Source organism: Micromys minutus (assembly GCF_963924665.1).
Source record: "Micromys minutus genome assembly, chromosome: 1".
NCBI classification, from domain to species: domain Eukaryota; kingdom Metazoa; phylum Chordata; class Mammalia; order Rodentia; family Muridae; genus Micromys; species Micromys minutus.
This window is the reverse complement of record NC_137969.1, coordinates 122,004,742-122,032,012: the sequence shown is the minus strand read 5'-3', so window position 1 is coordinate 122,032,012 and position 27,271 is coordinate 122,004,742. Positions and strand designations below refer to the sequence as shown.

The window sequence follows — 27,271 nt, the reverse complement described above, 5'->3', positions numbered from 1 at the left end:
CAAAACTAAAGGAAAACAAAAAACTAAAACCCAACTAACAAGAGTTGCTGAATTTTGTTTGTTAGTATTTTGTTGAAATTTTTGTATTTATATTTAAGAGATACTAATTTTCTTGTGATATTCTTGTCTTGTTTAAATCAGATTAATTTCTCAAATTGACCTGAAAAATGTCCTTTACTGTTTTGGCAGAATTAGTACTTTTTAATCATTCAGTAAGTAATATTTAGCAATAATGAAGTCTGGGTTTTTGCCTGTGTAGTTTTTCATTACTATCTGTTCACATTATCTGTTTCTCTTGTTAATTTCAGTAGCTTTTGACTTCCTAGATGCATTTCATCTGTTATGTAACTTGTTGGTATTTTATAATCTGTTTTATTTCTGTACAGTAAGAAATGTATTTCATTTGAATCTGAATTTGGTCATTTGTTCTTGGTTGATTTAGCTAGAGTTATTTTGTTGAGCTATTCAAAGAACTGGCTACTTTCCTTTTCATTAGCTGCTAGTAGAAGTGACACCTGGTGTTGGAAAGCTTTGTTTCTGTTTCTTGGTCCCTGGCCCCTTTCTTGATAGTCTCCTTTTTATTTTGTTTCTAGGGAATTTCTCTGTGTTGATTTTTCTATACATACTAGTCTACCAGAATCTTAATTTTCCCCTATTTCTCATTCTTAAGCCATTTAACAACAAAAGAAATTAAGAGAAAGAAACCAACCAATGTTTTCATTTCCTGTACAAGCAAAGACTTTAAATAACGATTACTCACTTTACAAATAGAACAAATGATAGACCATTGTCAAAGATAGTTGACTCTCAGAAAGCTAGCAGACTCCAAGCACTTGGGAGACAGGCAAGAGGAGATAGACCTTTAAGTTTGAGGTCAACATACATAGTAGTTCCAGGCCAGCAAGGACTTATAGTGAGATCTTGTCACAGAAAAGAAAAGGAGGCTGGGGATTGGGAGGAAACTGAGTAAGTCAGTAAGTAGCATTCTTTTTTGTTCTTGCTTTAGTTTCTGTCCTGACTTTGTGACTTGGAAGTGTAAGCCAAATAAACCCTTCCTTCCCCCAAGTTGGTGTGAATATGTCATCATAGCAACAGAGAAGCAAATGAATAGCCTAGTAGCACCACTCTGGGAAACAATTTTGTTTTTAAACATATGAGATATTAAAAATCCTCATTGTATTCTGCCATAGATTACCAGAGGGTTTTTTTTTGTTTTTTTGTTTTTTTGTTTTGCTTATTTTTAAGACATAACCTTGCTGTCTGGCTGGGAATAGACTGTCCTTCAGTTTATAGTGAGTGTCTTCTAATCCCAGGTGCTATAATTACAGACACAGGCCTATATATTTTCTTAAAAGTAATTGTCTGTTTAAGTGCATGGTCCCTTCGGTTCGACTATTTCTGAGTTATATCTTGTAAATGATACATATTATTTATTCCAGCAAATTAGTGAACCTGAAGGAGTTGTAGCAAAACCTAGATTTATTATTAGATGTTTTATTAATAATAATAATTTAATAATAAAACTAGCTGGTTTATTAGAAGTACTGTGCTCCCACATACTTTGGCTAGCATCTGAAGTAGCAGAGGGGTCTGGTGAAGAAGTTTACCTTTAGAGCATTTCTTTAGTTAGATACTTTATGTGTATGTGTGCTCTGACTTCATGCACACCAGAAGAGGGAATAATCCCATTACAGATGGCTGTGAGTTACCTTGTGGTTGCTGGAAATTAAATTTGGGACCTCTGAAAGAACAGTCAGTTCTTTTATCACCTGAGCCATCTCTCTAACCCCAGAAGTTTACCTGGTGAGATCTATAGTAACTCTGGAAAGTTATTGTTGAGTATTGCAGGAGAGTCACTTGGTGTCAGAGAATTGATGTCATGACATCAACTTGATAAGCTTTGATATAGTGTGCACGCGCACACACACAGAGAGAGAAGTGTTTGTGTGTGTGTGTTGTAGTCATTCTTAACATCACTACTACCATCGTGATGGTGAATACCTCTGATACCCAGCAGTTTTACCCCCTCTCCTTTAATCTTTTCTGTTCTGTGTCAGGTGTCATCACATCATATTTTAAAGATTAATACATGTAATCATTCTTTTAATTGCCAGCTGGCATACATTTATATGAGTATACCATATGAATGATATCTGATTTTGGGTTTTGTTTGTTTGTTTGATACCTCTGTTTCTGGACTTCCGGAATTAAAGGCATGTACTACTGTGTCCAGTTTTCATTTACTTTTTGATGGATATTTCCAACTTTGAGATTCCAAAAATATATTTTTTAAAATTAGGAGTAGAGCGTTTTGTGCGCATAACCTATGGAGGTTTGTAGAGGGTATTGGATCCCCTAAATTGAGTTATAGATATTTGTGAGTCACTCTGTGGATGCTGGGGATTGAACCCAGGTCCTCTAAAAGAGCAGTCAGTATCTTAACCAGTGAACCATCTTCCCAGCTCCAATTTTAAGGTAGTCTTAATATGATTTGTAGACCAAGCTGGCCTCAAACTCACAGAGATCCACATGCCTCTACCTTCTTAGTGCTGAAATTAGAGATACTCTACCACCCCTGGCTTGCTTATGAATTTTTATGTGATATTTTCAGTTAAGTATTTAAAAGTACCCTGGGTACAGTAAGATGAACTTGTAGTTCCAGATATTTAGGAGTCTGAGACAGAACAATGGCTTAGCAGGGTATACAGGGCAGACTGGATAAGACCCTATATTTTAGTTTTGAGATAGGGTGTCATGTACCTCTGGCTGGCATAGCACTAACTGGTTATGTTAATCAAGGATGACTTTCAGCTAATGATCCCCTTGCCTCTGTCTCCGAAGAGAGGTGTAATCCACTTTAGCTAGCTATCTGATTTATGTGGTACTGGGGATTGAACCTAGGGCTTGTTCATGCTAGGTAAGCTCTCTGCTAGTTGCTGAGCTATGTATATCTCTAGCCTGATGCTTCTCTACTTTCCCTTCTTTTTTCTGCTATGTTACGAGTTTTCCTCCCAGTCCCAAACTCGTATTTTACACTCAAAATATATTTTCTAACACCTCTATGCTTTGGTTGATTCCCTGACTAGCTCATAACTTAATATACCATTTATTACAGTCTTAAGTTCTGTCATGTGCCTGGTTACCTCTGCTCAGTTCCTAGGCTTCCGTCCTCCATGTTCCTAGGCAAATCCCTGGCACTTGGCTCTCTCCCAGAATCCTTTCTCCCTACTAGATGTGCTACCCTCTACTCTTTTCTATAGGCCATAGGTTTTTTTATTGACAAGTGGTTCATCTATACAACACACAGAATGTTCTCTCTACCTCTCTACCTTTCTCTCGTTTGGGATTAATTGTATTCTCATCATTATCTTTTAAGTTTCATATATGTGTATATATCTTTTGCTGCATGCCAGTGTCTATGTACACCATGTGTCTGGTGCTTGAAGAGGCCAGAAGAGGGCATTGAATTTTCTGGAACTAGAGTTTATACATGCTTATGTGCTGACCAGCACAGGTGCTAGGAACCTAACTCAGACACTCTGCAAGAATAGTAAGGGCTTCTTCTAACCACCAAGCCATCGTATTATCTGCAATTTTTCTTTCTTTCTTTCTTTTTCTTTTTCTTTCTTTCTTTCTTTTTCTTTTTCTTTCTTTTTTTTTTTTTTTAACCATCAATGTCTTTCTTTTGGGGGTGGGAGGTTGAGGCAGGATCTCTTTACATAGTTCTGGCTGTCATTTATTATGTAAACCAGGCAGGCTTCATACTCTGCCTGCTGCTGCCTTCCAAATGCTGGGATTAAAGTTGTGGGCCATCACACCCAGCTGTGTGTTTCTTTTATATCTGGATTTTTTACCATATTTTCTTTCATGCTTGAGGTTTGCTTCCTCTTCCTCCTCCTCCCCTCCCCCCCTCCCCTCCCTTTCTCCCCTCATTTCTAGATAGGATTTCTCAGTGTAGCCCTAGCTGTCCTGTACCTCACTGTGTAGACTAGGCTGGCTTTGAACCCAGATATCTGCCTGCCTCTACCTCCTGAGCACTCACATGCTACCTGCTTTAAAATTCACTGTAAACCTATAGTAACCTGAGCTAGGAAAAAGCTCCCTGGTTAGAGCACTTTCAGGGCAAGTGTGAGGACTGGAAGTTTGGATCAAATGTCAGGTGAGCATTGCAGCTGGAGTGTAATTCCAGCCCCAGATGACAGAGACTTGGCGTCACCAAAGCAAGCTGGCTAGCAAGACTACTCATATCCGTAAGCTCTGGGTTTGTTTGAGACCCTGCCTCAGTAAATAAGGTAGAAAATCAATCAACTCAATCAAGGAAGATTTTTGACCATCTGCATACATGTGCACTCACATACACGAACCTCTCAATGAAAACTTCCAAACATGTATGAATAACATACCCACACACATGAAAAAAAAAAAGGTTTTAAAAAAAAAAACCCCAAACCCAACAAACTCCAAATCTACTGTGGTATAGACACATAAGCCACAGGAATATAATAGAGTCTAGAAAAATAGTCCTACATACCATGTTTCCATCAATCTTTGATCGAGAGAGAGAGAGAGAGAGAGAGAGAGAGAGAGAGAGAGAATATGTTTTTTGGTGGAGGTTGTGGTGGTGTGCTTTTAGCAAGGTTGTCATGATGCTTGAGCCAAAACTTACAGCAAAATTTAAAAAATTAACCCCAAGAGAAATCTAAATAGCAATTTTCAGACTAAAATTATAGAATTTAATTGGGAAACTGATAAGAAAATCTTTGCAACTTGATTAGACAGAGATTTCTAAAAACCATATAGGAATGAGGTTAATAAATTGAACCCAGGTCTAATATGATGATGCAGACCTTTAACTGCAGCACTATGGCTTTGAAGTATTTGTTAAGCTGCTTCAAAATTTGCTGATCCTTTCTATTCTGTGTGTAGCATACCTACTCACTTAGGAGAAAAGAAAAGAAGGAAAAAACCCTACAGAAACAAAAACTATGATACAGATACATAAACTACAGGACAAAATAGAGTGCTGCCTTGAAGGTTAACTTTAGATGGGCATCTAGGTCACCCTGCTTTTCTGTAAATGATTTTTTCAGGTCTCTTTCCCAGAGAGCTACATATGACTTGTCCATTTAGCAGAGATACTTCATAACATTATGGGAGTTGGGTTCCCATAAGGAACATTGCACCTCAGTATGCTAGTACTTAGCAGCTCCATCAAGCTAATATCCCTCTAGTCAAATATGTTATATGGTCATACTCAGAGCCATTGTAGGAAAGAAGATGAGGAGGCATTGTTTATGTCTTGGGGTGTCTGCTGCTGCGATAAAACACCGTAACCAGAAGCACCTTGGGAAGGAAGCTCACACCCAGTTCCATATCATTGTCCCTCTTAATGTCAGGGCAGGAACTGAAGCAGAGATCATGGAGGGATGCTGATTCCTGGCTTACTCAGTTATCGTGTGGCCTCTTTCGAAGGCAGATTCGGGGAGTTTGACTTCGCCTGACCCCACACTGTCTCTATGGGTGCTGAGCCGTAGGGAAGCCCCTGAGACACTGCTCTGGGAAAGTGCATTCTGAGATGTTGGGAAGCTGGAGCTGGTTTGGGGGTCCCTGGGCCTGAGATGAGGCCCGGGTTGTGGGGTTCTCAGACTCTTGGACATCCAGGTGCTGCTGGGAGACTCAGAAGAGCAGACAAGGGAGTAGGATGGAGGGAGGGCGCTCCAGCTGGTCTGGGAACAGCTCTAGCCCAGGGCAGGGGGAGGGGAGCTCTAGCTTGCCCCAGGGGTGATTGTCCTTAGCTAGGTGGTGGCAGGCTTGTTGGCAGTTTTGCCTGGGAGTACAGAGAGGCCTATGGGTGAGTAGGCTGCAGCTCCGTAGGCGAATGCTTTCTTCATAGCTCCTTATAGAGGATCTTGATGGAAAAAAAGTTCTAGTTCTAAAACAGTTTATTGGTTGTTCATGGTGGAAAATGGATCCATAATGTATCATACCCACTTTTCAGCATAGCCCTCTGGGCCTCTATGTAACTTATTAGCATGGAGACTCTGTTTTGGGCCTACATGATAGGACACATTTCTTTCTTTTTTCTTTTTTTAAGATTTAATAATTATATATAAGTACATTGTAGCTGTCTTCAGACACACAAGAAGACAACATTAGATCTCATTACAGATGGTTGTGAGCCACCATGTGGTTGTTGGGGTTTGAACTCAGGACCTCTGGAAGAACAGTCAAGCAGTTGGTGCTCTTAACCACTGAGCAACCTCTCCAGCCCAGGACACATTTCTTTATGTGAGGAATGTGGCAGGTTTCCAGGCCTGGAGTCTCAGAGGGAGGGAGCTGGGACTAAGCCTCGTGTGTGCCCACCGAGTCTTGGGTCTCAACCTACTCTACCTTACCAGACTTCCTGGCATGGATTTACATCCCACATCCAGCCTGCTTTCTTATACTGTCCAGGACTGCCTGTCCAGGGTGGCTCCTCCCCCAGTGAGCGGGTACTTCCATATCAATCAGGAAAATGCCCTACAGATTTGTTTATTAAAGGCCAATCCTTTGGAGAAATTTTTTAAATTAGGATTTTGTTCCCTGGGTTGGAGAGACAATTTAACAGCTAAGAACACTTGCTGTTTTTGCAAATGACTAGGTTAGTTCTCAGCACCCATATAGCAGCTCTCAATCATCTGTAACTGCAGTGTCTGGGGATCCAGTGCCCTCTTCTGGCCTCCAGGGGCAGCAGAGACACATGTGGCCAAACAATACACACACAGAAATAAATTCCCAAAATTAAAAAATATATAAGATTCTTTCTGGATGAATCTAGTTTGTGGCAAGTTGACATAAACTATAACCAGTACATTATAGTAGTATTCAAGGTTGCTTCAAATGGTATCTGTTTTCCTATATTCCTTGTGAAGTCCTTTCTAACACAGAGTAGTCCTGACTTCAGTAACTATGAGGACGTTGCAGAAGTCACGGCACTTAATTTGTAGGGACTCAGGGAGGCCACGGAGAGAACCTCACTCTTCATACACAGTGGTGCAGATTTGAGCCACCATGGGTATGAGCTGCTACTGAAGTACCCTGCAGACCCATTCAGAGCTTCAGATAATCTCTGTCATAGTGCAACCTCTTGAGAAATTCCAAGCTTGGCTTAAGCCAGGCTCACAATATTAACTGTGTGATAAATAAATAATTATTGTTTTAAGATGATTCATGGATGTAGGTTTGTTAGAAAAAGATGAAAACTTCAAGTATACTTTGAAAAGTAGAAAATATTGAGTCTTGCTATGTATCTCAGACTGACTTGCAGCTAGCTCTGTAGCCGAAATTGGCCTTAAACTCAGTATAAGGTATTTACAATCAAAAAATTTTTTATCAGAAATACAATTACATGAGATATTTAAATATGGGTTTTTATTATACAAAGGCCAATAAAATTTCAAATGAAGTAGGGTTAAGGAGCCTGAATAATGCAATTTTGATTATAAAATTAAAAATGTTACAAAAATGCTAAATATCAGATTAGTTGAGCATGTAGAATCTAAACCTTTGTAGTTAAGTTATATATGAATAATAAAAGCCAAGCATGTGGACATATACCTCTAGCTTCAACTGCATGAGAATCCAAAGAAGCCGGGAGGAATGTGTTGAAAAACTAAGCAAGATCCAATCTAGTAAATGCTCAGTACAACCACTAGTGCAAGCTTTTAAGTTATTTTAAAGAAAATCTGGTGTAGGGCTGGAGAGATGGCTCAGCAGTTAAGAGCACTGACTGCTTTTCCAGAGGTCCTGAGTTCAAATCCTAGCAACCACATGGTGGCTCACAACCATCTATAATGAGATCTGATGGCCTTTTCTGGTATATCTGATGACAGCTACAGCGTAATAAATAAATAAATAAATCTTTAAAAAAAATCTGGCAAAAATATAGATAAAGTGTTTGGGTAATCTATATGTTAATACATGGTTTTTGTAGGTTTCTTTCTGACCATGCTTCTTATGACTTTTTTTTTCAAGGGTGTGTGGGTGCATGCTTTTGGTTGTTAGTGAACCCAAGACTTTGTACTTTACCACTAACCTACGCAATCCCAGCTCCCTTTTTCCAGATTACAAAAGGAAGGGAGGAGGGACATCTTAACTGATCACTGAGTATTACAGGTTGGTATTATGTTTTTTACAGATGGTAGTGAAAACTTTTATGGATATGGATCAGGATTCAGAAGATGAAAAGCAACAGTATCTCCCACTAGCCTTGCATCTCGCATCTGAATTCTTTCTCAGGAACCCTAATAAAGATGTGCGCCTTCTCGTAGCATGTTGTTTGGCTGATATATTTCGAATATATGCCCCAGAAGCTCCATATACTTCCCATGATAAACTTAAGGTAAATGTTTACAAATAACTTTACTTTTATTTTTGTCATATGAACACGGGTTTTGATCATAGGTTTCATTTAATTTATCATCTATAGAAGTGACTGGTACAACGTGAGGCTTTGAAAGGTGGCTTGTCCCAGTCTGTTCATATTTAACCCTCCTGTTAGACAGTTAGAAAGCCCAGTTGGATAGATGTAAAGGGTAAGTAATGGCTCAGTGATAGTTTATGTGCATAGCATACATAGATGCCTGCAGAGATAAGAAGATGGTGTCAGATATTCTAGAATCAGTCGCTGGTGCTTGTGAGCCCCATCAGACGACGTAGGTGCTGGAAATTAAATTCGGGTTCTCTAGGAAGAACAGCAAATGCTGAGCTACCCTCCTTTTAAGTACAGCCAGTATTGCCCTTGTGTCCCTTTGGTTTCTCTTCTTATACTTTCAATCACTTGTGACCAACCATGCTCCAGAATATTAAGTGGGAAAGTCCATAAATAACATTCCATAAAGTTTCAGTTTAAGAGTGTTTTGAGGCCTATAGTGAAGTTCACTGTCATGCTTTATTTCTTCTTGAGACATAAGCCACCTGCTTGTCAGTCATAGTGGCTGCCTTGGATACCTCAGCATCTGGAGTAGTAATATTCAACTTTAATAATGACCCCTTTTATAACCTTAATAACACTTTTATTTGTGGTTATTTTTGTTCATTTCTTACTGTGCTTGGCTCATAGAATAAACTTTATCATGAGTATGTATATAAGGAAAACCACAAAATACATTACCAGTTTCCACTGTAAGGAGGATCACAATAAAACAATCCATTTTGTACCATACTAATGCTATTTACAACGAAAATACCTTAAAAAGGGGTGGGGAGATAAAGCGCTCTCATCAGCTCTCAGGCCAATCAATGCCTTAGGTTTGTTCCACACAACCTTGTCGCACATGGATTCAAAACCATGGGCTGAAAGCTACTTGCTTACATGTCAGGAGTAGTGATGAAAAGACTCCTTAAGTTCATTAAAAATGGAGAACGTTTGCCATGATGGAAGTACAGACAGTGACCAGAAGCACTGTTATGAAGAGTGTAGTAAGACAGTGCTCTTAAGTGAGAAGTCCCAGAGCACTCAGTGGACGTAGCCTTTCGTTTACTTCCAAAGGAGCTTCTGTCTGTGCTAATCACTCAAAGGAGAGCATTCCTTATTGAAATTTATAATTACTTTTTTATATCTATACCTATATGTAGATATTGCAAAAATGACAAGTAATATCTTAAAGTTAATATATTTTTCATTTTTTTTAACAGGACATATTTCTCTTTATTACCAGACAATTAAAAGGTTTGGAGGATACAAAGAGTCCACAGTTTAATAGATACTTTTATTTGTTAGAGGTAAAAATACTTTATTTAATAAGCATAATTCTGCATTATATATTTTTATAACTAATTAAAGTAAAACTGTTTTACACATAACTTTCTTAATAGTAAGAAACTGTCTTATGTTTCATAAGGAAAATAATCTATTTCCTCCTATCATAAAAAGTTACAAGTATAATTACTGAAAAAGTAATTTGACATTTTCATTCCTAATTTATAAATGAATTTCACTGCTCCCGAAGTTTTGATATATATACATATGCTCCTATTTCTTTTCAACTTGAAAGTTGATGCCACCAGTCATGCATTTAAAGATTAAAATGACTTATAATTGTGTATATTGAGTCTTTGTAGACTTTACTATAAAGAATTCTAGTTGTAAAAATTAAATTGTACTAGTGTTTTTTTTTTTTAAGTTCTACATATATGTGATTAACCAATTATTTTTATTTATTGATTTAAGAATTTAGCTTGGGTTAAATCATATAACATCTGCTTTGAGTTGGAAGATTGCAATGAAATTTTTATTCAGCTTTTTAGGACTCTCTTCTCAGTCATCAAGTAAGTTTTCATAATCTTTTTTTCCTTACTGTACATATTAACGTGTATATACTCCCTAGATTTATAGAGAATTGGTTACAAATGGTAAATAAAGAAGCCCTGTTTGAGAGCTGTCCTTGCCGTTGTTTTAATTATTCAATTATTCTCCTGAGGTAGGGCCTACTTTATATAACTCTGAGAGAATTGGAACTTTAAGTAGCCGGGCTGGCTTAAATTTGCAGCAGTCTCCTGTCAGCCTCTTGAGTGATTGGATTATTTGTATTGATCCAGCATACTTGGCTTTACATTGCTTCTTAATTTATGGTATAGATTAATAGGTTGCCTTTTCTGAGTCTTTTTGTGTATTTGGGGCTAAATATTATTAGAGGAATTAAATAAATAGAGTCCTTGGAGTTTTAATTTTAATTTTACAATTTCACACACACAGGTCATATTTACCTTCAGGATATCTATCTTCATGTCTTCCTTCACCTCAGTAACTCACCGAGTCCTGTAGTCTTTCCTGCTAGAATATTGAATGTTACTGTTGGCTTGATCTTGTGTAGGTAACCATAGAGCAACGGGTTCATCAGTACAGTGGGCATGCCACATTCACAAGTTAACACCCACAGTACTCTCCTCCTCGATGTTCCTCAAGTCTTGGTTTGGGAGGGCAGTGAATGCTGTAGGTATTTCATTTAGAGCTGGGCATGCAACCATCACTTATTTTCAGTACCTTGACTAGTTATGACTCTGTGTTGCCTACTTTAGAAACCTCTGGCCAGGGTTTAGAGTAGTGTTGACCTGTAGGTGTAAACACAAAGCCTGAGGCCACAGTTTGTCCACATGTCCACTTAGCAAAACAAGTGTAGGTTCTTTTCATTGATCATCCTCAGAGACTATGCATTTCTGAGCCGTGAGCTTTTGACCAGATTTATTATACTGGACATATATTCTCTCTTTGGAACAGGCCTCAGATCCAACCAGAAAGCAGTTGGCTACCCTAATTTTCATGTCACTATTGCACTCTTGGGTATTGTCAGTTTTGCAGCATTCACCACTGCATAATAACACTGGTTACTTTTCTCTCCCACTGTCTGCATAGTGCCTTGTAGCACTATGAAAGCTAGCTACGCAGAGGGTTCCAACTTGGATTTCTTTTTGTCCTTTAGACAAGGTGTATTCAGTGGTAGAGTCTTATCATCTAGTTATAGTGGGCAATCAGGAGCAATGGAAATACTCTGTTGGACATGGCTCTAGGACTTTTCTAACCAATAACTCAGAAGGAGGTATTTCACCCCTTGGAAGAAACTTAACTGCAATAAGCAACAGCACTGTCATAGTGTAAAGGGCATAAGACATGAAACAGTGATGAACTGTGGGACAGAACAGATTAGTCTGTTCACTTGCTGACTTTGGTAAGGTCTTCTTCTTATGCATATGTGAATTTATCTTTGTACGTAAGGAATGTATGTACTGTGAAACTGCTGATGGAATCCAGGGGCTCACATTTGCTAGATATAGGCAAATACTCTACCATTGATCTATATCCCTTGCTCTTTAAAGTCGAAGAAGATCGCTATAGTTAGGAGAGTTCAAACTGATTTCCATCTAGAAGTTTTATTGTTTATATCAAACATTTATGAGATATGTTTTAAAGTATTATATTATATGCAAATGTTATTAATTTTGACTTTTCTACCACATTAAAACATAGAAAAAGCAGATAATTCATTTTATTAGTTCATTATATTCAAAAGAAATCTTTGAGCATGTGGTTCTGTGGGGTTGCTTAAGAAGAGTGTTCTTTTAGATATTTAGGCAAACCCAGAATAAAGGATTGGTTAGATAGACTCCATGTCTCCATGGATGAAAGGCACACCATTGTCCTGTGACGTACAGGAGCAGTGTGTTCCTGTCGGGGAGATGGCTCAGTTGGTAAAGTGCTTCCTGCATAAGCATAAAGACCACATAAGTGTGAGCCACAGAAAACCCAGGCTGTGCAGCACATGCTAGTGATCTCGGTTCTGGCTAAATCCAGACAGACAGAATTTGGGGTTCTTGAGCCAGACGGCCTACTTGGTGAGTCATAACAAGAGATCCTCCCACAAAAATAGTTGGTGGCTTGTGAAGATTTACAGTAGATTTTGTCCCATCTTTCACACATGCTCAAATGAGTACTTGTGCACAAGACTGTACACATAGACCAACACATATATGTCAAAAATAATTAAAACGGACAATTTATAATCACTGTTTGCATTGTATCACCATTTCATAGATGTTCGTTTTGAAATTTATGATTGCTAGCTTCAACAATTTGTGAAAATACTGATTCTGTTCTGTCTTAGAAACCTTATCCACACAGAATTTATACTTTGAAGCCCTTTTCTTTGTTAATTCATTTTAGGAAACTCGATTATGATATATTATAAAACTTTTCTTCTGTTTTTGATTTTGTTTTGGTTTTGTACGTGGGGCTCCCTTGAGTTTCTAGACTCTGGGCTTATCCTCTTATGATTACTTTTCCAAACTCATAGGAAGTCCAAAGATTAGTCATTCTCTGGTTGCAAGGAACTTTCTCAATGCATGTGTTGATCATTAAGCCCTTTATTCTTTGACTTTGATTTATCAATAGTTTTTTGCCCAGATATTCAGCTCTACAAACTTTATCCTGTGTAGATTGGGGAGAACTATCAGGGTACACTAGGGCTGTCTTCCTTATACTAATAGCCTGTTAGCTTACTCAAAACTGAAAGTTATAAGCTGCTGATTTTTCCCTCATCAGTGCGTGCTTGATATCCCACAGGATTGTTTCTGTATTTTGCTCATTTAAAAAAAAAAAAGATTTGTTTGTTTGTTTATTATAAGTACACTGTAGCTGTCTTCAGACACACCAGAAGAGGGCATCAGATCCATCACAGATGGTTGTGAGCCACCATGTGGTTGCTGGGATTTGAACTCAGGACTTCTGGAAGAGCAGTCAGTGCTCTTAACCACTGAGCTGTCTCTCCAGCCCCTTTTGCTCAGTTTTTAATTGTTTCGAATACAGGGCAAATCATAGTCTTGTTACTAGAAAGTCTTTTAAGTTTACTGATTTGGACTGGTGAAACTTTTGAAGTAATTTGTTTTTGAGACGGGATCTCACTGTGAAGCTGGTCTAGATTCACTATGTAGATCAGGTTGGCCTTGAATCTACTTCTGCCTTCCAAGCACTGAGACTAAAGCATGCATCACCAAACTTGGACTGGAGTAATTCTTTAAGTCTTTTTCATGCGTTTTCCCTGTACTCTTTTCTTTCTGTTCAGATAACATGGATCTTTGATAACAAAGATTTCAGATAACAAGCACTCAGATTTTTGGTTTGTGTTGTTTCGTATCAAGCTAAATATCTTTATTCTTCCAACTCATTTCCACTGACACACACTCACGCACACTGTGCACACACAACTCACATACTGAGAACTGTGCAATCAATAGCCTTTCACAGATGACATTTTATAAAGTGTATAATTTGGAGAATACATGTGAAAACACTCTCTTTCTAAGAGTTGTGGAAACCATAGCTGTGTGACAATCTCTCTCCCCTGTCTTCCTCCCCCTAACTTTTTAAAGATTTCTGTTTTCATTAAAATTATTCAGTGCTAGATGAGTCTAATTTGATTTTTAATTTCAGGGAAAACATTTAAAACCCTTTAGATAATTCAGTCTCCAATTGTTTTAAGCCCTGTCTGTCCTTTTCCTATAGAATACAGGTTCCATTGTTCTATAGGCTGTACCTTTTATTTTGTTATTTTATGTGAGTACACAGATAAGTGAGTTGTAGAGAATACTATATTAGAAATCAGGGTGGTGTTCTGGTAGAGTATAATAACGTGGCTCAGTTACTGCATGCCATAGGCCTTGTGGGGGATGTGAATATGACGGTTGAAAATTTTGCCATTGTCAACATGGATCCTGTAAGTAAAAGTCTCTGTATACTTGAGATTGTTTATGTTGTACTGGGATGCTAGGCAAGTGCTCTACTGTTGAATTGTATTTCCCAACCTTATTTTCTCCCCTAGAGAGACTCAACTGTCCTTAAACTATGGTTTACCCTTTCCAGTCTCCTGAGTAGCTAGGATTACAGGCCTGTGCCTTCAGGTTCCAAGATTATTGTTTTAAACTGGAAATTTTAACAGGTATAGGCGTTGTGAGGAGGTGCAACATGAGTTTGAGATTCACCTGGGTTATGTAATAAGACTTTGTCACCAGTAAACAAGCAATTACATGAAAGAAAAAAACCCTGGGAAGCTTGTCTTTTTTATATGCCTTAATTTTTCCTTTTTTTCTTTTGTTTTCTTTTTTGTTTTCTTTTTTTTTTTAGCAATAACCACAATAAGAAGGTACAAATGCACATGTTAGACTTGATGAGTTCTATCATCATGGAAGGTGATGGAGTTACTCAAGAATTATTGGATTCAATTCTTATCAATCTCATCCCTGCACACAAGGTCTGTATAGAATCAAGGTCTTAAAATCATCTTACCTAAAGAAATCAATTACTGGTTTTGTCCATTTGCAATTTATATAGTAATTTCTATTCTGTCTCTGGAATTAGTCACATTAGTCTTATAGCTATTATTTCTAGAAGATACACTAATTAAAATGTTTAAGTTTGTTTGTTTAGTGTGTATGAGTGTTTTACTTACGTATATGTCTGAACTGTGTATGCAGTGCCCACAGAGGCCTGAAGAGGATATTCAGTTACAGACAGTTCTGAGGCACTATGTGAACTTCTATCCTCTGCAAAAGCAGCTCTCAACCACTGTCCTCAAAAGTATAGTGTTTCTAGTTATTTTTGAGAGGTATAAGATGATTAAGACTGAATAGATTCAGAAGAATCTGTGTTAACTTAGGTGTTAACCAGGTATTCTTGAAAATAATTTTCTCAACAAGTTTTAGATTTGAATATATGCAATGAGTACCATCCTTTTTTAATTTTTAATTTGTTATAGTGCATTGAGACGAGATAACAGTTTTCTTCATTTCAGAAACAAGTAATGTGAGCGTGATGGCTCACACCTTTACTATAGTATAGTCACTTGGGAAACAGAGAAGCGGATCTGTAAGCCAGCTTGACCTATTTAGTAGCTGCCCAGCCAGCCAGTACTACATAGTAAGGACCCTGTCTCCAAAAAAAAAAAAAAAAAAAAAACTGGGAGGAACATAAAATTACAGTTGGTCACAGGCCTTTCTAACCTCTTCCTTTTTGTGGTTCAGGAATTTGAATCTAGGGTCTCATAAATATTATGTAATTGATCTATTATACCACTGAATCTTCAGGACTTTTCTTCAAGCATACATTGATAAAACAATGAAATATTTAGCATGGTGGATTGGGTTTAAGAGAGGGTGTGTATTTAGAATAATGTATGTTGTAAGTTCTTGGTGTTAGCATACAGACTCAAAAACCTTGACATCTGTTTTCTATATGTTTGACTTTGGGATGCCCGTCTAATGTAGCATTTGACTTGTTGAGTTGATCAACTCACCAGTTCACTTAAGGCTTTACATGTTTTTGTTTTTCAGAACTTAAATAAACAGTCCTTTGACCTTGCGAAAGTCTTGTTGAAAAGGACAGTCCAGACTATTGAAGCATGTATTGCCAATGTATGTATTTCTGTATGTTTTAGAACTCTTTGATTCTTGAGGTATTATATGAATTTATTAGAATCATTCATATATAGATATATTTCTTACATAGACAGTTTTGTTTAGTAAAATATGAAACATGTGACTACTACCAAAATTGGAGAAGTGCATTATATCTTTCTAAAACTTATTCAAACAGGTACAAGTGATGGATTTGTCTTAAAATCTAACTACACTTCCTGTCCCATCTGCATCTGTGCTTTGTCTGTGTATCTTGCCCCTCCTTTGAAAAGAGGTCTTAGTATGTAGCCCTACCTGGCCTGGAACTTAACATGATGGCCTCAGAGATTTGCTTGTCTCTTACTTTACTGTGTACAGGTTTCTCATTGTGTCTAGGTGTTCTTCTGAAAACCTGTTTCTTCTTTAGTGTGTGTGTGTGTGTGTGTGTGTGTGTGTGTGTGTGTGTGTGTATTGTGTGTGTTGGAGCTAGGGGTAAATGGTAAAGTGCTAGTTGGAGCTGGTCTTTGCTTTGTAGGTTGTTTTCTTCTCACTCTTTGGGGTGATTGTTCCATCCACCCCACCTTTCACCCCCTCTCACTAGATAGGAGAGGAAGAAGGATAGAGGGGAAAGAGAAAATAAGAAAATTCTTGAATCTAGTTTCTTTTCTTTTGTTTTTTTTTCTTTGACCATGGCCAGCAAACTGAAAACAACCTTCCTAAAGGACCAACAACCACTGATCCCAACTATGGGGGGGTGGGGAGGGAGTTATAGCATTTATATACCCTCTGCAAGGTTCCCAGAATTCCAAATGTCACAGTCACAGAGACTATCTGTAGCTGGTAAAACCATGTCTCTGCTGGACTAGGAAACAAATCATAATCAGCTGCTGTGGCAATCCAAAGTAGCATCATATCCCCATATCTGGGATTAAAATAGGAATGTTTTTGTTTTTGTTTTGTTATTTTAAAGAAACCAAATTGCAGAGTTGATATTACATGTCTGGGACAGTTCTGTTCTTCTACTCTGTCCTAGGGATCAAACTATGCTCATCAGGATTGGGAGGGGAGCAGCTTATAGTGTCTTTCATTATCTCATAGACATGAAGTAGTTCCACACGCCTTTATTCCCAGTATTCAGGAGGCAGAAGCAGCAGTATCTCTGAATTTAAGGCCAGTCTGGGCTACAGAGCTTTTTCTGAGACAGCTAAAGATATTCAAAGAAACCATCTTTTTTTTTTTTTTTAAAGATTTATTTCATGTAGACACTGTAGCTGTCTTCAGACACACCAGAAGAAGGCATCAGATCTCATTACAGAGGGTTGTGAGCCACCATGTGGTTGCTGGGATTTGAACTCAGGATCTCTGGAAGAGCAGTCAGTGCTCTTAACCACTGAGCCATCTCTCCAACCCTAGAAACCTTGTCTTGAACCCTCCCGCCCCCCCCCCCCAAAAAAATAACTATACAAGCATGTGCATCAATTGAACATAAGTCTGTTATTTTTGCAATGAGTAGAGTGATAAAAATGTATAATTTTACAATCTTCAGATAGCAGTTAGTTGTTTTACAAATATACTCATTTACATGTCTTTTATGTCTAGTTTCATGTTTTAACTTTTGCTAATAATACAAATGACTATAAATTGACACACTCTTTTTCCTTATTGCCTTGTAATAAAGGTTTTATTGGCATTTTCAGATAATTTGTTAGAATTATACAACTGTTTGAAAGTGCTATATTTTTAAGATTTATTTATTATATGCACTGTAGCTGTTAGTTCTCTTCAGACACACCAGAAGAGGGCATTGGATCCCATTTCAGATGGTTGTGAGCTACCATGTGGTTGCTGGGAATTGAACTTTCCAGCCCTGAAATACCTTATTAAAAGTAAAGGATTATTAGTTTAAATTATGTAAAATTGCTATGTCTGTTACTAGATTTTAGTAAGTTACCTTGAATGTCTTGTTCTCATTTTAAAGAAATAACTATAATTTGGTTCAGATATGTTTCCATGGCATCATCTTATGTTTATTTATGTGTATACATGTGTTCTTTCAACATATTATTTATATATATGTGTGTGTGTGTGTGTGTTTGACTAAATGTATTTCTGTGTACCGTATCTGTTACCCATAGGGGTCAGAACTGGGTATCATATCTCTTGAGACTGGAGTTACAGAGCTGCCACGTGGGTCCTGAATCTGCTGGAGGATCAGCCAGTGCTCTTGACTGTTGAACTGTGTCTCTCTAAACCCATTTGTGTATATTTGAAACTTTTGGGAGCTGGAGAGGTGACTCAGTGGTTAAGAGCACTGACTGCTCTTCCAGAGGACCTGAATTCAATTCCTGGCAACCACATGGTGGCTCACAACCATCTGTAATGAAATCTGATGCCCTCTTCTGGTGTGTCTGAAGACAGCTACACTGTACTTGTATATAATAAATAAATTTTAAAAAATTATATTCTTCTTAAAGACCCTGTTATTAATATGAATATAAATACCTTAAAGTAAACTATAACTTACTAAACTCATAGAAAAAAACATAATTTTAAAATAGAAATCAGATTGGGACTTTAAAATTTTTTCCATTTAGTGATTCCATTATAAATGTCTTTATAATGTATTATACATGCTGTTTAAATTGTTTTACTTTAATGAAAATTAAGGTTTTCAGAAATGTCATTCCTTTTTAAAACAGCCTGTTGACATGGGTTTTGCTCTCCTTTATTGGGTTCTTAGACATCTGCCTCCACTTATTCCACTCTAGTCCCTTCCACTCCCCAACACTAAGTAGGAGAGAAAGAAGGTTAATGGGGAAAAGGAATGCAGACCTGTTTAGACTACTTCCTGCTGACTAGGGACCTTGACTTCCTCTGGGCAAGTCCAGCTTCCTTGTCAGAATTTCTCTTCTAGTTTCTTTGCTCACAACCATTTGACAAACTGCATCAATGGGAATCAGCAGCAGCAGGGGTCCAGCAGCTTCCACAGGCTCTCTAGCAGGCTTTCCTATTTATACTCTCTCCATAGTCCCCACAGCTATACTACCTGCTGCAGGCACAACTCATCCCCTTTCTTGTGCCTGCATATCATAATCACCTGCTATGAAGCAGGTTCTTATCCCACACCTGAGATTAAAATAAAACATATTCACGTAACATAATTGGGAAGAAACCAAAGTTCTACAACAGCCAATAATCTGTGCTCTTAATTTTTCTCTTTAACACTCATGATTAGATAACATTTGAAAGTTTGTTTCTTCTCTCGTTTAGAAGAATGTCCTCTTACATGTTAGAAATTCAGTAGCAAATCTGTATCTTTCAATTGTATGTGTAATACTCAGTCTTTACATGTATGCTTATAAAAATTTTTTAAGATTTTAAATAAAGTAACATTGTTTTATTGTAATCTCTCTTACAGTTTTTCAATCAAGTGCTGGTGCTGGGAAGATCATCAGTCAGTGATCTGTCTGAACACGTATTTGATCTGATTCAGGAACTTTTTGCTATAGATCCTCATTTATTGTTGTCTGTCATGCCACAGCTGGAATTCAAACTGAAGGTACTCTGAGCTTCATAGGGAAATCTACTTTGAAGAGGTTTTTTCTCTAATTGTATAGGAATGAAATATGAATTTAGTTTATCTCATTTATCTCATGAAACATACAAAATATTATATGTCTAGTTATCTGAACAGTGACAGGAGATATAAAATTACTGTTATCTTTGAAATTTATAATATTTGGTATTTTAATGTTAAAGAATATTCATATGCTTAAGTAAATACTAAACTTATATAAGTAATGGGTTTAATCATTTTTATGCCGATTTAGTATATTAAGATGAACATTTAGTCATACACTAAATAAATGTAATATTAGAAAAAAATTGATAAACTATGAATGTAGAATTTTGAAATATTTGGTCTTGTCACTCATTAAGATGGATATTGTTAGTTCAACATATTTATATCATCATGAGATAATACTTCCTTGTGACTTAAATCAACATACTTGTATCTAAGCAATAACAAACCATTTTACACCTGGAGGCCATTTTAGCTTTACTTGAGAAACATGACACCTTACAGTGATGGAAGCAGGGCTTTAGGTCAGCTTAGCTGTGTTTTACTAGGTAATAGATGTGAGACCTCACATTACCTGAAGGAGTCATGGGCCTGCAAACATAGTCACTCACAAGCAAGACAAAATTTTCATAAAGTATACTGTTTGACTACTTGGTTTGGATTAAGTATGAAATTTTAGACAAACGAAATGTTTATAGGGCTGAGCAATTTTTTGTTTTTTTGGTTTTTTTTTTTTTTTTTTGGCTGAGAAAAAAAGTTTTAAAGTTTTCATTTTTTTTTTTTTTTACTACTGTGTTAAAGCCTTACATAAGTGTCATTTTGCATTGTTTTATAAAATGTGCATATATTTTTCCCACTGCCCAAAAGCTTTCTGAAAGTGATTAATTTGAGTTTTGAATTTTCATTCTCCTTATAATTGTTTATTAGAACCTAAAGTCATCAATAGTCATGTGAATTTTTGGTTGCAGGAAACAATTTTTATAAAGGAAATTTACTAGGGTTTTTAAAAACCCTTGTAAAATGCTTCTACTTGTACAAAATGTCTATAATCAGTGTGCAATTTGCAAATAATTAGTAAAGTAGATATGAATTAGTAATAGGGAAGATGTGAAATAAGGTCAGAAAGCCAGGTGGTCTAACATGAAATCAGAAAAACATTTACATAGTAAACAGGACCGCGTTATATCTTACGTTGTTCATCTCACAAGTCACAAGTAATGGCACACACCCTCCCTCCCACATCCTCCCCACCCCCATATTTTCTCTCTCTAGAGCAACGACGGTGAGGAACGACTAGCTGTGGTTCGACTACTAGCAAAATTGTTTGGCTCTAAAGATTCAGATTTAGCAACACAGAATCGGCCTCTTTGGCAGTGCTTTCTTGGGCGGTAAGAAAGCATGATTTTAGAATTTTATATGCTCTATGTGATTATAGAGTCCACGGGGTTAAGATTACACATAACAAAACATTAATTGATACTTATTGGCTTTGCTGACATTTGTGTTATAATTTTCCTTTAGTATTTATGAAGAAAGTTCACTCATTTGTAATACTTGGTGTATGAATGTATGGCTTTGTCCTGAGTGTTTTTTATTTTATAGTAAAATTTGAAGTTTTAAGAATCTTCTATTTAGGGCTGGAGAGATGGCTTAGTGGTTAAGAGCACTGACTGTTCTTCCAGAGGTGGCTCACAAGCATCTGTAATGAGATCTGATGTCCTCTTCTGGTGTGTCAGAAGACAGCTACAGTGTACTTATAATAAACAAATAAATAAGTAAATCTTTAAAAAAAAAAAAAAAAGAATCTCCTATTTACATTGCTCTTAACCTTCACACACTCTCTCTCTCTCTCTCTCTCTCTCTCTCTCTCTCTCTCTCTCTCTCTCTCTCTCTCTCTCACACACACACACACACACACACACACACACACACAAACACACACACACACACACACACACAATCTCTTCCATAGCTCTTGCTGTCTTAAATTCATTATGTAGACAAGATAAGGCTATCTTTGTACAGCTGCCTCTGCCTCCTGAGTGCTGAGTTTAAAGGCATGGTTTATAGGTCTTTATATTTTCCATAGAATACTTCAGCTGTTGATATAATCAGCATAGTTCCTATTCAGTAACCATTTTGTTTATACATACTTTTGTAATATTTTTTGAAAATAATTATTTTGTTTTATTAATATTTAACAATAACTTTCTGTTTAGATTTAATGACATTCATGTTCCTGTGAGGTTAGAAAGTGTGAAGTTTGCCAGCCACTGTTTGATGAATCACCCAGATTTAGCAAAGGATCTCACAGGTAAGCTCCCTAGTATTACATATGTTAACCACACAAACATTTCAGATATGACCTGTACCCAACTCTAGTTCCTGAAAAAGATTTGACTGCCGGATGGCTTCATGTTGGCTTTGTGGGCTAAGAAATTATTTCCTATTTTAAAAATAAAACTAACTTTGAAGCATTTGTGTATTGATCTTGGGAATTTTTTTAGAAATCATGAATTGAAATAATGTCAGCATACAATAAGGGCACACACAGCACCATGTTCATAGCAGCCCTATTCATAATAGCCAGAAGCTGGAAAGAACCCAGATGTCCTTCAGTAGATGAATGGATACAGAAAGTGTGGTACATTTACACAATGGAGTACTACTGAACTATCAGAAACAATGGCTTTATGAAATTCCTAAGAAAATGGATGCATCTAGAGAATATCATCCTGAGTGAGGTAACCCAGTCACAAAAGAACAGACATAATATGCAGTCACTGATAATTGGATACTAGCCCCAGAAAGCTCTGAATATACCCAAGAAATAAGCCTTAGTCCATAAGAAAAAAAAAAAACAAGAGTATAGCACCCACACAGAGTGGGGTACACCTAGACTTTAAATCTTTAATAACTCAAGAGCTAAGAAGTTAGCCCTACGCAAAATTTGGCATTTAAAAAATCATATGTCTAATCTATACACACCAAGAAAACTTTGACTATTTCCAGGTTATATCTTGTTTTACATATACTTTATTCTTAATGTAACTAGTAAGATTTCAATGCATAGTATCAAACCTTTAAAAATTCAGTACTGACAAAAATATATTCATATAGTTTTATGCCAAAATGCTTTTTAAAATCTGTACATGTATCTCTGTCTTTTAAAAATAAAGTTGTAAGAAAAAAAATATTTAACAAAAAAATAATTGAGATAATGTAATTCTTATAACATTAGATTAAGAAAGGAATCACACCTAGGCTTAGTTTGACACTCCAGTGAGTTCTAGGACACGTAGTGCTGCACAGTAAGCTCTTGTCTCAAAATTAATAAGTAAATAATGCGTACGTACGTACATTTATACATATAAAGAAATCACTTCTACATTATTAAATATAGTAGCATGCCTAATGTGTGTAGAAGAAAGGGGACTATCTTCTAGATTAGATTCTGATATTAAAGTTTTTAGTGGAGTAGGGTAGATGTTGAAAGCAATGTTTCTCTACATAGCCCTGGCTGTTTTGGAGCTCGCTCTGTACATCAGGCTGGCCTAGAGTTTGAGCCACCTCCACAACCTCCTCTGCCACCACTGCCTTCGCCACTGCCACTACCTGGCTTTTATTATTCAGTTTAAAGTATTTTAACCTGTCTATTTGCCAGTAGCAAATAGAATACTTTATCAGCATGCTACTGTTTATTAGAAACAGAAAAACCAGTTTTGATTTTATTTGTATTATAATTTATTAAAAGGTCATATTTTATATTTTATATTATGTAATTATATGTATCATTTTTTCTCATGAATGTTATTTGTATATGTTTAAAGATCTCTGATCTATTTATTTATTTATTTCCATCAAACACTACCTCTTAGTCCATGTGTGTCCCTCCCCACCCCAAATTATAGAGAGCCTCCTCTAACTCCCTCTCCTCCTCTGAGATTTTGGGGGCCCTTACTGGGTAATCTTCTATATCAGGTCCACCAGGGTCGGTACATCCTCTTTCTTTGAGGCCAGACAGGGCAGCCATGTTTGGGAACAGATGCCACAGTCAGGCTACAGCATAGGGAGAGCCTCTGCCACCCTTGTTATTTGTGCTGTTTTTTTTTTTAAAGTTTTTAATTTATAAATGATATCCCAGACTATAAAAGTATCTTGCCATTTGACCTTCCAAAATACATTATTTTTTTAGATATGCTCTGAAGTAATAAGCGTAGTTTTATGAGTAGTAAGATGTACTTATTGCTGTTTTATAGATGATTTTAATTTGTTGTATAATTTATACATTTAAAGCTTTTAGGTTTTTTTATCATTCAGAATCATGAAAATTTTTGTAACTAACATTTAGCTTAACTCTTCCTTTTTATTCACAGAATATTTGAAAGTTAGGTCACATGATCCAGAAGAAGCCATTCGTCATGATGTCATTGTTACTATAATAACAGCTGCCAAAAGAGACCTTGCCTTAGTAAATGACCAGTTGCTTGGCTTTGTCAGGGAAAGGACACTGGATAAACGGGTAAGATTGGGGGGTTTTGTTCCTCCTGACTTTCTGTGTTCAAATTGTTGTGTGAGTCTGGTATTATAATAGCAGTTGCAGCTGGTGGATATCAGAATACCACTAACTGTAGAACTATTTGTTTTGTTTCAGGCATACACACTTACCTCTGACTGTCCTTTAACTTACTATGTAGAACAGACTGGCTTCAGACTCACAGAGGTCTGTGTGCCTCCATGTACATATTTTTTACTTTATGAATAAATATGTTGGGTTTTTCATCTTTAATATGGGAGTAGATTTTTCATATAGCATTTCTATATAAGGAAAAATAGGTTATTGAAATAGTTTGATTTATTTTTTTTCTTTCTTGTGCACATTTTCGTTTGGTTATATAATTAGTCATTTGTATTTTGTTTGTATCACTTAGCTGGATGTGCCATTCAGTTAAAAGAGTATAAGTATACTCCTACAAAAGTACTGTTTCTGTAAGACTTGTTTTAGCTCAGGGCCGAAGAGCTTTGTGTCCAGTTCCCTTCTTTGCTGCTTCTGTCACGGGATGCAGTGAGAAACATGAGCTGATGGGGAAGGTAGGGCTTCTAACCGCTGCACTTCCTGAGGAGAGGACAGTCAGCTTTAAGTAAGAGTCAGGCCTTTTTCATTTTTGTTTTTGTTTTGTTTCTTTGATGTGCATTGGTGTTTTGCCTCCATGTGTATATGTGTGAGGGCACTGGTCCCTTGGAACTGGCGTTTAAGTGTGAGTTGCTGTATGGGTTCTGGGTCCTCTGGAAGAGCAGCCGATGCTCGTAACTCCTAACCATCTTTTTTTTTTTTTTTTAAACAGCAGTTGCTTTACAATATACTTGTTCATTATGCATGCTATTGGTGTGATTTTTCTGGTTTATCAGTATGTTTTGACATGCTACCAGAGATAATATTTTTAAAGGAGTTATGTGTAGGTGTGGAAAAAAGAAAAGGATACTAACTTGTTTAACAGTGTCAGTAATTAACATTTCTGAGGTGTGTTTTGTTTTTGTCTCAATTTAAATTCTTATGTAGTGTTGAGTTCAAATTACTAAATTTACTCTCCCCTTTAACTTGATTGCCTGTTAAGGTAATGGATGGCTTGAGAAAAACACTGCATTTATTAATATCTATCCCACAGTTTCAAAAAAAAGGTGAATATATTATTTTTATGCCTGAATGACCTGGTCATATCATTATATATTTTTAGTTCAGCATTTTGGTCAGTTTGCTTAATTTTTGCGTCTGCTTTATGTTCTCTATTGTGGAAGATAGGGGAACACATTTCTGAGTTTCATTTTTTACATTGGTTAGGCTAAATGATTGATTTCATAGGCTTTAAAGTATTGACTTAAATCAATTAGAATGTATTTATTTTCTCTCCCTTTTCATGAAAAAACATTTTTTCTTCTTTTTCTTTTTTTTTTTGATTTTTGTTTCTTTTGTTTTGTTTTGTTTTTGAGACATGACCGTACTTGTAGCCCTGATTAGCTGGAGCTTTCTTTAGAGTAGGCTGGCTTCAAACCTACAGACATTAGTCTGCCTCTGTCCTCTGAATTTTGGAATTAAAGGTATTCACTAACACACACACACAGACACACACATGCTTTTTTTCTTTTTTTAAATACAGGGTCTTGGAACTAGAAAGATGGCCCAGTGTTTAATTAAGAGCATTGGTTGCTCTTCCAGACATTCTGAGTTCAGTTTTCAGCACCAACATGGCAGCTCCCAAACTGTACAACTGTAGTCCTCTGGGATCTGATACCTTTTTTCTGGTGATCAGAGGTATATGCAGATAAAAAAAATGCCCATGTAGGTACATAAATAAAGACAGGGTCTTCTATAGTTCAGACCAGCTTCCAACTCACTATCATAGATAAATATGACCTAGTACTTCTGATTCTCCTGTCTGGATTTTCTAGGTGTAGGAATTTCATGTGTGCAGTGCTAGGGATCAGATTTAGGGTTCTATGCATGCTAGGCAGGTTCTCTTCTAATCTAGCTGTATTTCTAGGCCCTGAACGACATTTTTGTTGTAGACTGATATTTATCATTCTTGGTGTGTATGAGTGTGTTTGAATGTATATATGTGCACGTGAAATCTGAGGGTTCCATGTAGGTTCTAGAGTTGGATTTGTTGTGGGTCCCCAGGTTTAGCAGCAAATGCCTTTTCTTGCTGAACTGACCTATGAGTACCATTATTTACAAGTCTGCAAAGTAAGGAAGTTCACCTAAGATATATATACAAAAAGGTTCTCACCAATTTTGTTTTTTCAGAATTCTTGGTACTATACTTTGTTATTCACAGTATAGTGAAGGGTATATAATTAAAGCACTATATAGCCTTTTTCTGTGCTGAGCAAATTATATAATCTATAATTTTCATTTGTGCCTTTTATTCACATCAGTATCTATTTAAAGAATTGAACTGTTTGGATTGAATTGAAAATACACAAAAATTCTCCATTTTGTATATTTTGTTTAAGGGGAACTAAAAAGTTGGTAGGTCTTTTAGCAGTAAGGCACTGAAAAGTGTATAAAGTAATCTGCTGTCTTACCAAAAATCGGTGCAAGATGGTTAGTAAAGCAGTTTGGCAAAACTGCTTAGGAGAAGATCCAACGTGCTGCTGTGCATGCACACAGTGACTACTGCCCAGCCTAGTGCAGCCTTTGCAGGATGTAGACTTGAGTAGTTTCAATGTCTTGCCCCTCTTATTTGTGCTATATTTTCTAGTGGCGAGTAAGAAAAGAAGCCATGATGGGTCTGGCTCAGCTCTATAAGAAATACTGTCTCCATGGTGAAGCAGGGAAGGATGCTGCAGAGAAAGTCAGTTGGATAAAGGACAAACTTCTGCACATCTATTATCAGAATAGCATCGATGACAAGTGAGTCTAATGTTTTGGAAAAACTGCTTTTCTTTTTTAAATACTTCTATTCAATTTTTAACAATTTCTAAGTATAGAAATAATTTTTTGCATACATATGGTGCTTACATGTGATTCTTTGTAAGACTATAAACTGTAGTGAAATAAACATGGACTTGAGTAGGCAGGACAGAGACAAATCGTTTTGTCTCTTGTTATTTTTATTTATGTGTGCTTCAGCTTTATAAAATAAGGAGGAGCAATAATGCCTTACTCCTGGGGTATCCTGTACACATCGGTATTAAGTGTCTAGCACTCATGCCTAGTGTCTGGGTAAAGCACTGTTTGGTAGCCCCTCTCATCATTGGGGGTTTTGT

General features: G+C 36.8%; 1 protein-coding gene across 2 annotated transcripts in view; it reads left to right on the top strand.

Annotated features, from left to right (window-relative positions):
* Window positions 1-27,271, top strand: part of PDS5A (PDS5 cohesin associated factor A) — a gene marked incomplete at its 3' end in the record, with an annotated part of 92,490 nt that overhangs the window by 23,204 nt on the left and 42,015 nt on the right. For both annotated transcript variants that reach the window (XM_080931604.1, XM_080931605.1), the window contains exons 3-12: window positions 8,177-8,380; window positions 9,676-9,762; window positions 10,211-10,308; window positions 14,654-14,780; window positions 15,859-15,939; window positions 19,340-19,480; window positions 20,777-20,892; window positions 21,724-21,818; window positions 23,881-24,026; window positions 26,764-26,915. In XM_080931604.1, the coding sequence (XP_080787730.1) occupies window positions 8,177-8,380; window positions 9,676-9,762; window positions 10,211-10,308; window positions 14,654-14,780; window positions 15,859-15,939; window positions 19,340-19,480; window positions 20,777-20,892; window positions 21,724-21,818; window positions 23,881-24,026; window positions 26,764-26,915 (1,247 nt within the window). The remainder of the gene's footprint in view (window positions 1-8,176; window positions 8,381-9,675; window positions 9,763-10,210; window positions 10,309-14,653; window positions 14,781-15,858; window positions 15,940-19,339; window positions 19,481-20,776; window positions 20,893-21,723; window positions 21,819-23,880; window positions 24,027-26,763; window positions 26,916-27,271) is intronic.